This window comes from Stegastes partitus, unplaced genomic scaffold (genome assembly GCF_000690725.1).
Source record: "Stegastes partitus isolate 25-593 unplaced genomic scaffold, Stegastes_partitus-1.0.2 Scaffold2576, whole genome shotgun sequence".
NCBI classification, from domain to species: Eukaryota; Metazoa; Chordata; class Actinopteri; family Pomacentridae; genus Stegastes; species Stegastes partitus.
The window spans coordinates 37,872-56,094 of NW_007580307.1; the positions used below are offsets into that span (position 1 = coordinate 37,872).

General features: G+C 41.0%; 1 protein-coding gene across 1 annotated transcript in view; it reads right to left on the reverse strand.

Annotated features, from left to right (window-relative positions):
• The window catches only part of LOC103375390 (cullin-associated NEDD8-dissociated protein 1-like), a 52,546-nt gene extending 35,268 nt beyond the window's left edge, over positions 1–17,278 (reverse strand). Inside the window, exons 1-16 of the mRNA XM_008305653.1 lie at positions 17,093–17,278; positions 16,074–16,217; positions 14,778–14,932; positions 12,177–12,300; positions 11,945–12,002; positions 11,058–11,256; positions 10,755–10,860; positions 10,470–10,609; positions 8,694–9,004; positions 7,697–7,838; positions 7,298–7,416; positions 6,909–7,064; positions 5,342–5,563; positions 5,051–5,257; positions 3,313–3,500; positions 938–1,121 (exon numbers count right to left, since the gene is read on the reverse strand). Coding sequence (XP_008303875.1) covers positions 938–1,121; positions 3,313–3,500; positions 5,051–5,257; positions 5,342–5,563; positions 6,909–7,064; positions 7,298–7,416; positions 7,697–7,838; positions 8,694–9,004; positions 10,470–10,609; positions 10,755–10,860; positions 11,058–11,256; positions 11,945–12,002; positions 12,177–12,300; positions 14,778–14,932; positions 16,074–16,217; positions 17,093–17,160 — 2,523 coding nt within the window. The 5' untranslated portion in view covers positions 17,161–17,278. The remainder of the gene's footprint in view (positions 1–937; positions 1,122–3,312; positions 3,501–5,050; positions 5,258–5,341; positions 5,564–6,908; positions 7,065–7,297; positions 7,417–7,696; positions 7,839–8,693; positions 9,005–10,469; positions 10,610–10,754; positions 10,861–11,057; positions 11,257–11,944; positions 12,003–12,176; positions 12,301–14,777; positions 14,933–16,073; positions 16,218–17,092) is intronic.
• Positions 17,279–18,223: the final 945 nt, after the last annotated feature.

Consider the following 18,223-nt stretch of genomic DNA (forward strand, 5'->3'; position numbering starts at 1 on the left):
AGTTCAAGTAGATAAGTATTAGCATCAAACTATAATTACATATCCATACATTATGGATTCTTTTTTAATGTCTACATCACTTTAATGTTGCAGCTGGAGCGAATTTAAATTACTCTGCATTCTGGTGGGTAGCTCCATCTGCAATCATATAGCAGAATCTACTAGCCGCATAGTGTTTAATAATCTGAATGTGCAAAATAAGTACTAATTCAAGCTTTTACATAAATGTAGTCAAGTACAAAGTATAATATTTTTTTATCCAAAAATAGTGAAAGAGAAGCTAGAACTTAGTATAACATAGGAATACTGAAGTCAAGTATAAGTGGATAAAAGTGTGCTTAAATGTAATCAGCCTTCATCCACCACTGGTTTAACAAGTACAGACTCATCACCATCACAGCAAACAGCCACAGCTCCTAACAAGTCAGATTTAAATTACATTTTGTCTAAAAAGTGAATAGCTAATGGAAAGACATGCCTCATATATCTGTGCCCCCACTACAGATCTGGGATCTTTATCAATATAAAGTAGAATTACTGCCTCACGTGTTTGTGCCTTCACCACCCACTCAAGTTGCAGCTTACGTCCATGTCTGTTCTCTCCCAGTCTAGCTGCAAGGCAGGCATTATGCAAACGTGTTGCATGGTGATGTAGATAGTTAACTGAAGACAAACCTGGACTACAAATGAGGTGTTTCAGGGAAAATGGTGTGGACTTTGGATTAGACAAAAGCTAGCACACACTGAAGGAAAGAGAAAACCTCCAAAAAGGATCATATGGGCTCCTTAACTCTCTACATAGACAATGCTGGCATGGCTCTGATTTGTTACAGATGGAAAAGGATTATTCAGAGCTGCATTTTCTGGTACAAATTCACAGTTCTTGAGGATAAAATAGGGGATCTGCAACAAAAGCAGAGAATATCAAGGTGTGCACAAAAGCACTGTCACACACCTCCTGGATGAGGCCGGCCACCGTGGCCGGAGTCTCTTTGGGGGAAGCAGAGGACAGAGCAGCCACACAGCGAGCGACAGAGTGGTAGGACTGTCTGTGGATGACGCCGCCATCTGCAGATGACTGAGGGCTGTGAAACGGCTCCGTGAGAGACTTCAGCAACTGACTGCAGAGGAGAGGAGAGCAGTCAAACACATGTAACACATAGCATTACGCACACAGAGATGGTTCGATCTGTGATGTTTCAGAGTTGTTAGGGGAGATAGATCTAGAGGAGCAGAGGCTACAAGTAAAAAGTGTGACGATGGAGCAGGTCGGTGAGGCAGGAAGGAGCCTAGCTGAGTTTAAAGAATTTAAAAAACCTTTTTATATTTATAGAAGCAGAAAAATTATGATTTTTTTTCCATCCAGATAACAGTCTTGATCAGTTACAAAAGGACAATAAATTCTAATAACTTGTTTAACTGTAAACTACATTTTATAATTCATCCTACATCCACCCAACCGGTGGAGGCAGATGGCCGTCCCTCCCTGAGCCTGGTTCTGTCGGAGGTTATTTTTCCCCTGTGGGGGTTTTCGGTTCCTTCCCACTGTTGCGGACTGCTGAAGCTTATAGGGAATCCAAATGTTTTGGATTGTTGGGTGTTTCTGTCTCTGCCTTTGTGAAGCGCTATGAGATGACTTGTTGTTGTAAATATGCGCTATACAAATAAAATTGAATTGAATTGAATTGAATAGAAGAAACCTGTCCAAACACAAATCAGACGATGTGTTTTAAACGGTCTTTATCCCTCATTGCTCATGCTGTCCAGATCTAATAAGCCATGGTGGGGGTTTCTGAGCTACAACTAGGCAGATGTCATCTAGATGTAACAAAAGCAAAAAAAAGTCTCCTTTTTTGTGCTTTCACAGATATGACACTGTATTTTAAACTGTTACTGGAGTCTCCTTGTTAATCAGGTCCTGGTTTGATACATTTCATGAATGCTTTTTTTTTTTTTTTTTATGTTTTTTTAGGTAGACCTTGTTGTAAAAAAATAACTGCAGTACCTGGTTTACCTGTTGAATTTGGGCGAAGTTAAACACTGATTGGTTGAAAAAATGGCTCCTCTCAGAGTTTCACTATGATATATGGAGTGTTGAACATTACTGCTGCATTCATGCGTATGTTGATTTTACTGCTGTAGATGTTTAACATTAAGCTCAGTGTAAATATTTTATACTGTTGGGTAGTTTATTTAAAGCAGTGTGTTATGTTTAACCTATAAAGTTGAAGCATTTTCTCACTCCATACAGGAGCATTTAGTCCTTTAGTTTATCACAAACATTAAAAATGTGGAGATTCATAAAATCAAGAACCTCAGTATTTTAGTGTTTGTTACATTCCATTACTGTCAGTAGTCCTGTTACAAAGGTCTACATTGTGGTCATCCTCCCCTCTGGATGAAAACAAAGCTGTAGCAGCATTGTTGTTTTAACCCATCCAAACCCAAGTCCAAACCAATGAAATCAGTGTTCAACCCTGCCCTGTTCTGGAGGCTGCAGCTCCTTGAACATCCTTCCACAGAGAGGAACTTAGACCCCCATTTGATACATCACTGTTTTGGAACTAAAAATGTCCTGAAAAACAGATTTCTCGACAGGAGCGGAAGGTGGATCAGCTCCCTGTCACCAGCAGGTCCACAATGGCGGTGAGTTAAATGTATGGTTGTATAATAAAGCTGGTTTGGTTCAAAAACAATCTCACCCAGACTTATTTTTTTTCAGACTTTACAGAACTCCTTCTGAGCCACAGAAGACATTACAGCAGTTTAACCAGACTGAGTCTTACTCCCTGTGACTAGTGAAGTGATGTTTATCTGTAAAATCTGTGGAGTTCCCCTTTAAGACTGCAATCACTTTGATAATAATTTCTAAAAAATAACAATGACTCAGAGTAACGTCCACAAACTGAAAATGGGACTTTGATCAACTTTCAGTCCACTGTTTTACATTCTGGACTGTCTTGTTACATAATATAATGGCTTCTAATCACCTAAAGAAATTGTAGTTTTGTGGATTTTGGAAGGTTTCATATCACTTGATGAGATAATAAATGTTTACAAGATGGAGAGAAACTCTGAAGTTACTTTTTTTGGCAAAAAAGAAATGCTATTTAACAGCCATTCAAAGCTATCAGCAATTAAAAATCTTTGTAGGTCAACAAAAACAATACAAACCATTTGCAATTATCTTTGACCCTCAACATATTCAACACCAGAAATCTGTTGCCCTGAGTGAACATTATTCCTGTTTTTGTTTTTTTTTTTATTGTTGGGAAGAAATCTGAGAGAGCTCACCACGATACACCATCTTACCTATAGCCCAGATTACTGGTTTTGGACAGCACCAGCGCCTGTAGGAAGTCCAGGATGGCGACCAAAGCGCCGCCCTGCAGCAGTGGAGAATGTACAAGTCGGAAGATACCCGGCAGCACAGAAGAGCAGATCTTAGCCAGAGAGGAGGGGCAGGCTTTGGCCATGCAGGTCAGCAGTGTGACGGACACCTAAACAGAAACACACCACAACATAAAACAATACCTACATATGTGCCACAATCAAACAGTTCAAAGAGTTCATGTTGTGCATGTACAGAACATGCCGTGGTTACATGCCTGCAACATGTGCAAGCAGTAACTGTCACATGTCAGGAGACCCAATTATGCTGCATTATCAAAATCAGAACCTGTGTTTCACGCATTTTTGTGATCACTGTTAGGTTCACATCTGAGATTTCTCAGTGGAGCTACGACTGGAGCAGAGAGACAAGATCACAATCTGTGTCAGTCAGCAGCCAGGACGAGCCAAACTTCATGTAAAAGATCATCACTAGTGATGAAAAGTAGGTCTGCAGGTACACTGAGAGAAGAAACTGTAGTTTGCACAGAGGAAGAGCAACAGTCTCCGAGACTGAAGAAGGTGCATCATGTCAAGAGCATTCTGAGTTTGACTGTATCACCCTGAGGTCTCTGAGAGAGCGTTCTGCACAAATGACCTGAACTGTGGCGCAGCGGCATGTAGTTGTAACAATGTGATGTGCAAGCAGTCGCAGCGTAGTAGTTACGCGCACAATTTTTTCCCACAACATGACTCCGATTTGACTCCCTGAAATCTTCGTCTTCCCTAAAATGTTATTTAAGTTTGCACTCTTTTGACACAATTCAAGAGATTTCGCGCTCATCACACATGGTGCTTGCCACGTTTACACAACAGGACCAGGGAGCATTACAAGCAATGCAAAAGCAGTTGAAGTGCTGCACAAGGAGACTTCTTCAACAGGTGGGAAAATTTAAATCAGGTCGAGCTGTGTTCCAAAGCAAACATTTTTTTTTTTTATCCAGCACCTACTACTGCTGCCTCTACACAGTACAAACTGTTTCATGCTGTGTGCATACAATTGGGAAATACTACTTTGACATATTTCGTCCTAAACTTTTACAATCACAGTCTGCATTAAGCTGTCTTCTGTCTGTTCTCTTGGCAGCTAAAACTTGTTTATACTCGCGCAATGTATGTAACGGAACTGCGCAGACGATTGTGTGTCAGAATGTACAAAAAAATTTGAATGGATGCACTAGAACATCTGGGTACAAAAATTTTATCCAGCGTACGACATAGCATGGTAGTATGGATAATAACACAGCCAAAGGTTCTTGATTTTTATAGGCAGTCTCATTCCTTCTGACTGCACCTTGTACAGCACTGTGTGTTATGGAAAGGTGATTCAGCTACATTTAAGTTCACAGGATATCTCAAAAACTACTTTAAGGAGCTCTCCCCAATCCATCACTGCGTTCATGGTAACAAAGTACTGCAAAAAAAGGTTAACTTGTCTTGGTGTAAAATTTTTTCTAAATGTCTTCTATTGCTAAAATAAAAAGCTTAGAGGAATCCAACTGTCCAGCTATTTCCTAGTTTGTAAGTGACACATTTGTCTGAGCATATCAGTGTCTGCATCCAGGAACTCCAGACATATTAAGAGACGTTTTTGTCATCACTGGTCTGTTTGTGGTGGAAGGAGTGTGATTAATGTGTGTGTTGAATTCAGTGTGAGTACCTGTGATACATGCATGTCACCTTCATCCACCAGAGCAGGTAGCTCACTCAAAACGGGTTCCAGGGCTGCTGGTTTGATGCTGGCGGCGTGATGGGTGACCAGCGCAGTCAGACACGCGAGTGTGCCGAGCTTCAGAGCCCGCTGGTTCTTCCGCAAAAAAGATCCCAACACAGACAAAGCTTCTGGCAGGATGGATGACAGGTCAATCTGGAGAGGAAGAACAGTTAATATCATCTTTACAATAAATGTCAAATAAAAAAAGGTGTCCATTAAAAAAGTGACATACTGAACCTTTAATGTAGAAGCAGATATGAGGGTGATGGTCCGGACTGCTGTCAGTCTTGTGATCTCATTCTTTAACCTCTCCAGAAAGATCGCCAAAACACCCTGCAGCTCCGCCCCCAGGTGGTCACCAAGGTGACACACCATGTGACCCATACAGGAAATAGCCCTCTCCTTCACCTCCTGGTCAATGTCTGTCGCTTTCAGCCTCTTCATTGTTACTGAAAACACCTTGGGGAAACAAAATTTGATGAACGGACAACAATAAAAAAAACAATAATATCCAATCACTGGACAGGAATAGCAGCCAGTCTAAGAAAAACAAGACAATCAATAACATCAGAGGAAAAACTACAACATGGGGCACAAAGGATAAATTCAATACAATATAAACTGTAGTGCAGTTACATTATACAAGAAAATGCAGAATTTTTATTTTCATGTTTCTTTCTCCATCACAACATTAAAACCACTGGTCTAATGTTGTATAGGTCTTTCTTGTACCACCAAAATATCTGTGACCAGTCAAGGCCTAGACTTCATAGACCTCTGAAGGTGTGGTATCAGGCGTCCTGACCTTAGCAGCAGATCCTTTAGGTTCATATTGAACTTTGTCCTGTTCCTCAAACACTCCTGAACAATGTTTACAGTGTGGCGGAGGGAGGGAGCATTGTCCATGAAGATCTGCCATCCAGAGAAACTTCAGGTTCAGTGTCTTGCCCCATTTTGACATGTGGAGAGGCTAACCTGGTGGGTTTGCAGTAATGTTAAGGTCGCTCCTACGTTTCAAAGTAACATTCACATGAATGCAGGACCCAAGGTTTCCCAGCAGAACATTTCCCAGAGCATCACACTGCTTCTGCTGCTTTGCTTTATCCCCATAATGCATCCTGTTGGGGTTTCTTCTTTCAGGTAAACGACACACCTGGCCGTCGACAAGACTTAAAAGATGCTCACAAGTCCACTGCAGGAGCTTGTAGAAGTGAACAGGAGTCAGCATGGACACTCTGACACAGCGAGCTGTAACGCTCTGTATGTTCGGACACCTTTCTATAATAGCAGCGTTAAAGTTCTCAGCAGTTTGTGCTGCAGTAGCTTTTCTGTGGGATCAGTCCACACTTTTTAGCACTCACTCCCCATGCACATCGATTAGTCACCCGTTTACTGGTTGTCCTTCCTTGGACACTTTTGATACAGACTAACCACTGCATATCAGGAACACAACACAAGATTTGCCACTTTGGAGATGTTCTGACCCAGCGGTCAGAGCCTCACAATGTCCATTTTTCCTGCTTCCAAAACATCAGCTACAAGAACTTGCTACGTTATACATCCCACCCCCTGACAGGTGCCAGCGTAACAAGATAATCAATGTCAGTAAGTTCATCTGCCAGCAGTTTAAAAGTTGTGGTTCATTTGTGTATATGAATACGTAATGATTGAACTGTTGAAACCTCTTGAATAAAAGGTAAAAGACCTTCAGGAACCAAAAAGACAAGTCCAGGTGCCTCCTACCGAAGAGAAGAATCTAATTACAACCCTTAAGATCAGAGAAAACAGCCCTGAGCTACCGTACCTCCTTGACGAACGGTTTGGGGTCGAATCCTCCGGCTGTGACGGTTTTTCCCTGCGGCCTCATCACTCTGACCAGCTGCTGGGTGACCAGCAGAGCCTCTGAGGTGATCTTATAGAAAGTATCTTCAACACACGCCACCACAGGAGGCAGCAGCACCTGCAGGGAGCACAACAGAAACATCTTTACGTGCTTACTGAAAGCTGCTTTTCTCAGTTATTTGGTCAAAAAATGCTAAAATGCCTTTTTTTGTGGACTGAGAACATTTAAGACCTGCAGATGTCCTGATAAAAAACAATGTGAAGAATGAAATCACTGAAAATAATCTGAAATATGCATAGAATCCCAATGCAAAAATCCAAAAGCAAAGCATGAACAGAAGTTTGCAGAACCTGCATGTGCGGCTGAAAGGCTTGAGGAGGGTGGGAGAGGAGGAGGACGTGGAAGAAGGTGAGAGCATCGATCCTCATAGTGGAGGAAGTGGACTTGTCTGTCAGGGAGAAGACGATGCCTGGACGGAGGGAGGGGGAGGAAGAAAGATGGAAGAGGAGTGAGAGCATGTGAGAGAAGATGAAGCAGCTGAAGCAAAAGACAAATTGATGTTGGGAGGTTTTAATCCTGATAAAGATATAGCAGAAGAAAGCCAACTGTAGAATGTGATGTGTTTACTTGGAGGTGTTTTAAGAACCAATCTGAGTTTTATACCACAGGAGTGACGCCACTTTCTCACACAACTTCAAAGGGCTGTTTGAGGGTTAAAACTGAGTTGTAGGATTTGTTTGTTTGTGTACCAGGTATTAGAGCAGGTATGTGCTCCTCCAGGGCTCCAGGTACAGTGTTAGCCAGCTCAGTTAGGAGACAGAAGCAGCCCTGTCGAGATTTAATGCTCTTCTCCTTCAGCTGCCTGTGGAGCACCTTCACGATCATCGGCACCTGGACACACAGACACATATAAACATTTTATCCCTGCAGATCATATTTCCCAGCAGCCTGGGAACTGTAGATATGGTTTTCTGAGAAGAGGTGTGAATCTGATCCATTGGCAACCGATTATTATCGGCCAATATTAATTTTAAATAGTTTGATCCGAGATCTCCACAAAGGCTGATCAGATAACAGAAAAACTGTGAGACTTCTCTACATGCAGCTAAAACGGTTTCAAGGGCTTCACCGGTCTGGCAGTTCAACCAGGTGTCTGACAAAGGCAATACATTTATCATTGTCAATGTGTGTTCCAAAGAAAGAAGAGCATTTCAATACTAAAAAACCTGACCTTAAAGTTTGGTCATGTAAAGGAATACGTCAGTTTTCAAAGCCAGAGAGCACTAAGGCAGAATGAGAGTGCACAGTCCCAGAGTAACATTCTGGATTAGTTGTACTAATGTGTCTAACTTTCTCATTTGGGTGCACCGGCACATGATTTATTCAAAATCTTATGTAGCAGCAGTTACTTGTGGTGTGTTTGACTGGTCAACAGGGCATTCATATTTACTGAGACTATTTGCTAACCTCTCCTAAATGGAACAATCTGCTGACCTCTCCCTCTTGTTGTGAGTTACCACACAAGTTTTGTTGTACAGTGACAATAAAGCCTCTATCTATCTAACCAATAGTGACCTGGCACAACACAGACATGATATTGGCATGTCTTCAAGTTTTAGACTGAAAAAAGTAGCTGAGGAACAATATTCCAGACTTTTCCTACTCCTTATCAGACATCTTTGTAATGTAGGTTAATTTCAGCGCCTTTTAAGACATTTCTGACTTGTTGACACCTCGAGTCACTACCTGTTTCTTTAGCAGGGCGACTGCCGGCTCCTCCTCCCTGCACGTCCCGGCGTCTGAACCGGCCATGATGAGGCCATGCTGGCTCGATCCCACGCGAGTTTGTCTCAGCAGCGTTGAAAAAGCTGCAAAGACGTCGGCCCTCACGTTCTCCTCGCGCTCCTTGAAGCGGGTGAGCAGGGCGGGGCAGATGGTGGCGTAGAAGGAGAGGAGAAGGTCCCGGCGGGTACTTATCAATGCCTCCAGACACTTGATGGAGGAGCGACGTACCTTCCAGCTCATGTCGTCGTCGTCGCTGTACTCGTCGTCTGATTCTGGGTGGAGTCAAGAACAATAAGGAATTTATTACCACCTACATGTTTGTAACTCTTTATATCAGCCTTGAGGAGCAATTTGTAGATTAAAATGCTCATTTAAAAGCTGTTGCATGATTTTGTTTTTGGAGACATTAAGAAAAAAGTGGCATTTTGTGCAGGATTCCTAAAAAGTTTTTCACAGCATGTCACATTACATCACAGAAAGGAATCGTCTCTGCCTGGAGGAAAAATAGGACCAAATATTCACATTAAGAAACTGGAATCAGCGAATTTGACATTTTTTTCAATCAATATTAAAATAATTGATGATTAATTCAATGGTGGACAACTAATGAATTGCAGCAGCTTGACTTATTTAAGATTAATCTAAATATATATGTTTACAAGTTAGAACAAAATGCTGTGGGCTGGGATTTATGTCTTTAGGGGGAGGTGAGCTTTTACCATCACATCCTCCCATCCGGAGCCTCGTCCTGACATTTTATCTGCTCCATATGACATCTGATGGAAACATGTTAACAGCAACATACTGTTGAGGCCTATTGGGGAACGAATACGAGGTGTGTCAGAAAAGTTTCAGGACTGGTGTCAAAACAAAAGATATATTTCAAATCCAAACTACAAACTACAAGTTTCCCCATTCTAAGTAATCCCCCTGGAGTCTAATGCACTTCCCCAGCCTTCTCTGCCACGCCGCCATGCACTCCTGGAAGGATTCCTGCAGGATCTTTCACAGCTCTGTCCTCACAGCCATCTTGATGGCGTCCACGTCTTCACAACGGGTCCCCTTGATGACCTTCTTGATCTTGGGGAAGAGGAAAAAATCCCACGGAGCCAGGTGGGGTGAGTAGGGAGGTTGCTCCAGCACGGCCATGTTCTTCTCAGCCAGGAACTGTCGGATGCTCAGGGCATTGTGAGCAGGCGCGTTGTCATGGTGAAGCAGCCACGACTTGTCCTGCCACAACTCTCGCCTCTTCTCCCACTGAACGAAGCAAACATGGATCTCTTTGTAGACGTGCTGGTTGATTGTCTGAAGGGGAAAACTCGTAGTTTGTAGTTTGGGTTTGAAATATATCTTTCGTGATACCAGTCCTGGAACTTGTCTGACACACCTCATATGACGATGGGAAGAAATTGAAGCTGCCTGGAGAGCTACAACGTAATGTTGTAATGTCAGCTACAGGTAGGCACTGCTGCTCTCTTTCTGCCCTGTTTCCTACATATTGTCAAATTGGTGCCCTAAATGTAGCCTAATCAGCTAATATCAGTTCCTGCTAGAATGCATTCATGGAAGTACAGACAAATACCACTGGATTACTTTAATATTACAGAAAACCTAAAAACATAATGATTCCCAGACAAGTTCAGCTGCTTTTATAAAATGATTTCTAAGCACATTTGTAGACGTGAATCTGGTTTGTCTGTTACAGATCAGGCAGGCAGACGGACAGATCTCACAAACCTTCATCAAGTCCGTCCTCTATGTCCATGCTGTCTTCTTCTTCCTCGTTGTCATCGTAGTTGTAGTTAGGGTCAAAGGTCATGAACTTAAGACAAAGCTGGGTCACCGTGGCAACGTGAGGCGACATCTCCTTTGGACATCTGACAATCACATGGACACAACAGGAGCCAGAGAGGAAAAGTAACTGGGTTGAGTAAAGGTTAGGTTAGGGTAAGAGAAGTTATGGTCCGCAGGAAACGGATGGAAGTCAATGTACCATCCTCTGAAGTGAAGGTTTGTGTGTACCTGCGTATAAAGGCTTCAAAGGCCTGGAAACAATACTCTCTGAGCTCATCGTCCTCCACACCAGTGAACTTCACCACCATGGGAATCAGCTTCTCCAAGTGCTCACCTACAGACCAGAAGAAAAACAGGTCGAGTTTAGTTGCACTAAGTCCAACAAAAAACACATGAGACAAGACCCAGTCTGCAGCCATGCTAACTGCTCCGTTAATGGCAGTCAATGCACTAATTACACTCAAAACATGAAATTACTTGATTTCATCTTAGGTAAATCTCAGATTTCAGATCTCAGATCTCAGATCTCACCAACTCGATGGCCGCCCTGCCGGCTCACGGTTGCCAGGCACTGGATGTATGTCCTCGTGTTTAAAGTGGGCGGGCCCTTGGCCAGCTCCGTCAGCAGGTGTTCAGTCAGCTGGGAGAAGAGGGCGGGGCTACAACAGGGCACCAGGTGACCCAGAGCCAAGATGGAGCGCTTCCTGACCGCCATTCTGGGGCTCGTTAGCTGACGGAGCATACGTGTGAAGAACAAATTAATATATGCAGCATAGCAGGTGAATTATTGGACAGTTGAAAGATAGGTGAGAGATAAATGACAACAAAAAATCAATAAAACACAATGTAGGTGGAAGCAGCACTGCAAAAGCACAATATTGTTTTAAAAAGAAGAAGACGAAGAAGAAGCAGAATAAGAACAAAACCAATACTTGACACATACATGTACTTAAAATTGAGAGTATCACTACAAATTAGACAATGTAAATATATACTTCTTAGGGCTGTGCAGATAATGAAATAAAAATGGTGATCATGATTTTGACTTCTCACAAATAAATGAACATGATCGAATGTGATATTGATGGTTAAAATGCTCCGAAATTTAAAAAAAAAAAAAAAAAAGCTGTTCATAGAAAACAATCAAAGTCATTTGGTTTCAGCTTGGGTAAACCTGGATTTACAAAATACGCTGTCCCTAAAATCAATGAATAATCATGATACATGATCGTAACCCTAATACTGATCATTATTTTTCATTTTGGCCATAATTATGCAGTCTTAAATGTCTAAAATCAAAGCAAAGAATATTTAACAATTGAAAGCAACTGCGTTACAAACTAAAAGACACCACTTGTGTTGTGTTGTGTTCAACTTAAACACCACAGCTGGAGTTTGTCTGGTTCAGTGTTTCTTACCTGAGGCAGCAGGCTGAAGAGCAGGGAGCTATGAAAACTAACCAGTGCACCGCTCAGTCTGCAGAAAAAAACAATGAATAAAAACATCACCATCACATGTGTCGGTATCTTTTTTATTTTCATTCATTTTTGATTTATAGAGATGTCTGAAGTACAGCTAAATGAACTGTGTGCGCTGGGATTTTCAGATGTGGGACAAACAACAGCTCAATCAGGACAGATCTGTTATTACCTTCCCAGCATGTCCGACAGGATGTCCAAGGCCTCTAACTGAACTGACACATCGTCTTGTTTTCCCATCGCACCAATCAGCTGGGAGGTAATCTTCTTACACACACTGGCTGTCAGAGTCAAACCTGGCAACCCAAGGAAACACGTGTGAAAATAAAAAAGGCTAAACAAAAATACACTTTTCATTTCAACAGTTTTGTATCTGCTCAGCTGCTCCGTTGTTCTCAGCGTGGGCTTTGCTGAAGTCAGATTTAGATTTTAACAGACTTGGATGAAGGTTAAAGTGAACATGCCAAAATGGTGGAAAGGCAAAAATCCATATTGAAAGTGGAAGCGATCACAGTGATGTCATTGGTATTTGCTGAAAATAATGAGTGTTGCTCAGTGAGATTCTTTTGTCTTTGTCTGACACACGGTTGCCGTACATCAGTGAACAAGGACATCTTTATTATCCTCCAGAGGCAAAACCTTGTACAGCCAGCAGTAACCATATAACCCACATAACCTCTTACCCATAGACTGTATAAAAGATGGACGTAGCTTCCGTGACATCACCCGCTGGTTTCTGCACTGAGAAAATGAAGCCAGGGTTTTGCTGCTTCCTGGTTGACATCTTGGATTTTTGGAGCCAGTGACGCAAAAATCGTCGGACGGGGGTGGAGCCATAGGACCAGCGATTGGTCAGACGGATTGAGAGGCGGGCCCTCTCTGCCCGCCCACATTTACCGCCTTCTGCTCGCTTCATCTGTATGGTCGCTGCCAACTGTCAATCAAGCCAGCCACGCCCCTTGCCCCGCAAAATGTTGACGATTTTTTAAAAATTCAGTATTGATTTATTTTCAGATCAGCCACCTGATCTCTGGACTTGACTATGAAAACTAATAAGAAAAAAATCCTGAGCTGGAGGAATGCAGTATTTCATGATCTGTGATCACTTCTTTTCCAATTCATTTCTATGGGAGCCAGGGCTTTTTGGAGCCAGCAGCTAGAGGACATAGTGATGTTGTAGGTTTTTGACACTTCCGGGTTGGCTTCATTTTTCAGGGCTGGTTGGCACGTCCATCTTTTATACAGTCTATGCTCTTACCAGCTAACAAAACCAAATGTGATTCAACAAAACAGGAATAAAACACTTTGGTGTTCATGTCATCCTCCCTGTCAAACCAGCGGATTCATTCCAGGTCAACCAGCCCACATTTGGACCTGTTCACAAGCTTTGTCCTGAAACTGTCCTGAACAGACTCCATAAACTCAGTCACCTAATGTGCGAGCAGGTCCTGTTGTCTGTATCCTGTATGCGCTCGCTCGATGTCCTGAATCATTCCTGTAGTTTGCTACATTAGCATAGGATGCTAACATTTGAGTTATTCTAACCCAGTCCTTGGTTTTAGCTCTTTGAGTTAAGCTCAGCTTGTCCCTGTCTTCAGGTCAGGGTTTAGTTCTTGTTTTCTTTCTACCACGTTTCTGTGATTTACAGCCTTTTGTCTAGTTAGCTCACAGCTAGCCTCAGCGGTTCACCACCTGCTCTATAGTTGGTCTACTCCCAGCTCGTCCTGTGAGTTTGTGCTTAGCCTCCCTTGTTGTATTTTGGTTTTTTTTCTCTCCACTGGTAATGCCTTGTATGCCTGTTATTCTGCCTGTGATTCATGTCTGCTTCTGGGGTCTCAGACCAGCCGTGACAGAAACTTATAAAAAATAAATCACCTGCGCTGATGGGCTACACACAGCATCCACATGAGGTTTAAAGGTCAGCTTATTATCGATTTAAAAGATATTTATGGTGCTGCACAACCTCAATGACCTGATCTTTAATCACCACAGGAGAAGACCGTTGAATTCCGTCAAAAATCAGTTATCATCTGTTTAGTTTTGGACACAAGGTAATAATGATGTGACGCCTCCCAGATTGGCGATAACACATGTTAGTGCACAAGTCACACAAAAGGGGTGAGAGGACACATCCCTGGAGTAATCTGGTGGACGACAAAAGAATATCTGAAAAAACTCCATGAACCGTCACACGAAAAACTGTCAAACAACAAATCAGGCCAGCATCAGTGATGTGGATACTAATAATCTACGTGGAAAAAATGTGAGGTGCAATACAATTAACAGCTGAAGAGAAATTAGAACTCATCGCAGTTAATAGAGAGCCTGTCACATGCCTGACCCATAGGAAAATTAAAGTCCAAATCCGCCTGCACTGTGTTCACGAGCACTTCCTTCACAAGCTGCTCAAATGATTTCAAAATAAGAGAGGCGAGGGCGTTAATTCATGGCTATAATGATGGAATCCTTCCAAAAATACTGACGAGACAACTTGAAGATAAAACAAAACATGTCTGACAACAGCTCACAGTGATTATGTAAATGAGCCGAGACCTTTCCTCTCCTTTACAGAATGGTTTCATGGTAATCCCTCAAAAATGCTCAACTTGGCTTGTGCACCAGTCATAGTAAAACATAAGACTATGTGACAAATAGAGTTTGCTTTCCTGTCACAAACTACTGTAATCAGAGGAACCATTTATGGCCAGAATGTCCTGCTAACTGTTTGAGGTTAATGTGAGATCAAAAGCTGCCATTAGAAGCTGATCATCACCTGACGAAGACAGCGGCAGCTCAGCAATCACAGTCTTCAGTCCCATGCTGGAAATGTCTCTCAGCTGCTCTTTGTCGGACGTCATGTTCGAGCACAGCGTGTCCACCATTGTCTCCACCTGGGGCTCCTTCACTTTACTCACCAGAGGGGCCAGACTGAAAATCAAACACACCCACGTCACACTTCAGTGTAAAGCTGCAACTAACGGTTATTTTCTTATTGCTTCATCCGCTGATTGTTGTACAAATTATTCCGAATGCCAAAAAATTGTGGAGAAAAAAAGCCCAAACTTCAAGCTGTTGGTTTGATCTGCAATCACGCCACATTCCAAGAATATTTCATTTACTGTGATATAAGATATAGAAAAGGAGTGAAATAGCATGTTTTTGGCGTTTATTCTGTCGGTGTTACTTTTGTGTGTTTTTGTCTGTATGATTATTTTCCTGATGGAGGTCTGAGGACAGAAATGCTGCTTCAATAAATAAATCCAATAAAGATTTTTTTTCTTTTAAATCTCTTTAGTTGTGAGTTTTTAACCCTCCTATTATCTTTGGGATCAATTTGACTCCATACAGTGTTTAACATCTCTTAATAAGTGATTGACATAATTTTTCTTTTTTATTTAAAGGCCAATTTACACATAAACTTGAGTAACAACTTTAATAATGATAATTTTCTGGAGGTTTAAATTGCTGGGGTCAAACTGAACCCAAGGATAAAAGATGTCAGTAAATTTGAAGGTAATAGGAGGGTTAAAGATCTTTTGTCAAAACAAGTAAGACCCATTTTGCCCTCAAGCAACCAAGTTATATTTTCTTCAGCACAACCTGGACAAATTCAAACCATTTAAAAAATGTAGGTGTGTTTGGTTTCTTCAAACTTCCAAGACTGAGGCCTCAAGAAAAGTCAGCTCAGCAATTATCCAGTTATTTATGACAGCTGATTCATTATCAGAATAGTAATTAATTAACAGATTAATTGTTGCAGCACTACTTCAGTCATTTTTTCTATGAGTTAAACCTTTGAACAGTAACCTACAGTGTGCTTCCACAAAGGAACTGAAGCGGATTTACTGTGTAGGTTGGTTTTGCCTCTTCAAAAACAGGTTTTATTGGGCAAATGCCTGTTTCAGAACGAACAAAAGAACCACAATAACTGCAAAACCAGCACTGTTAAAATAGCATTACACCACATGTTAATTTGCAAATGGTGAAGCTGAGAAATGTGCAAATGATTTCTCTCATAATTTGTTTAAAAACAGTTTGAATATCGACTGTGAGGGTTTGTAAGTTTTACCATTTCACGGCCAGGTTCTGCACCTCTCCGTTCTTGTCCTCCAGCAGTTTGAGCAGCATGGTCACCACTTTCCTCTCGCTGTCCTCGTCCAGTTTAATGCTGTCCTTCTGCAGCTCCAGCATCAGGTCATTGGTGGCCATAAACCTGCACATGCAACACAACAAACATACACAGTTTGACACTAAATGGAATAACTGGAGAGCAGGCAGAAAGAGAGACGAGGCAAAGGCATGCAAATTATCTGTCTTACAAATAATGAATCAACCAATGCTTGTTTTGATGTTGTTACTCCGTGCACACGGTTAAACTAAAAAAAAGAAAGGGCTGAAGCACATGTCAGTCATCAACATGGGACAAACCTCTAGTATCATAACTGAAAACATCCATTAATCCAAATAGACAATTGGATGTTTGTCTTTATTAGGTGTGTGACAGTAAAGTTGACATATTTGTTTTGGACTTAAAAGCATCATCTTGGTCTGTTATTATAACATATGAAATTATAGCATAATTTCTATTGTTTTAGGAATTTTGACAAAAGTTAAATCATGTTTGTAGAGGCAGCTTTGGTTGATTAGTGGTTAGTAAACTGGTTAGCAGAGCTACAGAAAGCAAACTTTTTTGATTATCATTTACTTGTATTAGTCATTTTAAAGTGAATTTTTAAAAAAAGGTCAAGTTTGCTGTTTCCAGCTTCTCAGAATGGAGGATTTGATGTTTGTCTTTATTATCCAGACACTAAACTGAATATATTTGTGTTCACCTCAGTGTGTTATTATAAAATCAGAAACACATTTTTTTTTTTACTGTTTTTGTCCATTTTGACAGAATATCATTTGTAGAGAAAGAAAATATTCATTGTAGCTGCAAAGTTGGTTAAACGCAGACATCCTGTGTGACATTAAATAAAATAAAGTTGATAAAGAAGACAGAAATGCCCCCTGTGTAGTAAAATGTCACACACATGACATCAGTCAGGACTAGAAAGTGTCATCTCACTGTCAGCTGCTGCTTCTTACCTGAAGTCTTTGTCAGTAGATGTCATTTTCTCCAACAGGTTGGAGATGTGGTAGGAGACACTCGACATGTTGGTGGTTTGACAGCTGTCACCGGCGCCAACAAACGTACTGTTGAATAAAATCAGGAAACTTTGTCAGCAGGCTTAGCCGGACAACATGGCGAGGCTGCCGGGGGCAGAGAGGAGGGCTAGCCGCCGGAGGAACCTGACACTCGGTGGGTTCAGATAAAAATAGACGAGAAGAGAGAAGAGTTCCAGGTTTATGGCGCCGTTGTGTGGACACACCAAGTTTCACCGCTGAGTCATAGTTAGAAATCTGGAAGTGAACCGCGTTTCATGTTTAATTGGTTTGTTAACTAGAATTAGCTAGTGGTTGCACTTCCGTTAGCAGTCAGCATTATTTTTTATTGGTGTAATAGTTTTGATAAGTCGTCTTCTTCAAAAGAAAAAGCATTCTGTGAGTACTAAAATTTAAATTTAAACTGGCATTAAAATCAAGTGAAAAGACTAAAAGACAATGAAAAAGGAATAAAATAAAATAGAAAAAATATTTGTGCACAACAGTTTTGTTTTGCAATAAATGATTGTTATTAATAATTTATACTTTTTGCTTTGTTTGAGCTTAATGTAAATTAAAGACGAAAAGCAAAAAAGGTTGCAATCTCTCGACTTACGTTAAGAAAACAAATATGTTTACAATAAAAACTATCTTCGGGCTTTAAATTCAAAACACAAGTGTTTGTTTGTTTGTTTGTTTGTTTGGCATATACAATCTGACCAATATCTGCCAAATAAAGGGGGACAGGAAAATATTAGTCTGGCTTATATCATGTAAGATTTATCAATGTTTTTCTTTAGCCCTACTGAGTATATAGCATTTATATGGTGATAAACATAGAATTTTTAAAATTTATTTATTGTTTTTGACTGTGCTGTACATATAAGGATTATTATTAATAAATCCTAAATATCTGATCGTAAGTTTAAAAAATAAAAACAAAATATATTAAAAAAGTATTTTGAAAATGTCATTTTTTCATTAAATGGAAATGCGTTCTGTATTAGCTTTTATTTGTGTCTTTATTCACAATTTGGATTATCTTATTTCTTTGCTCAACATCTTGAACATTTC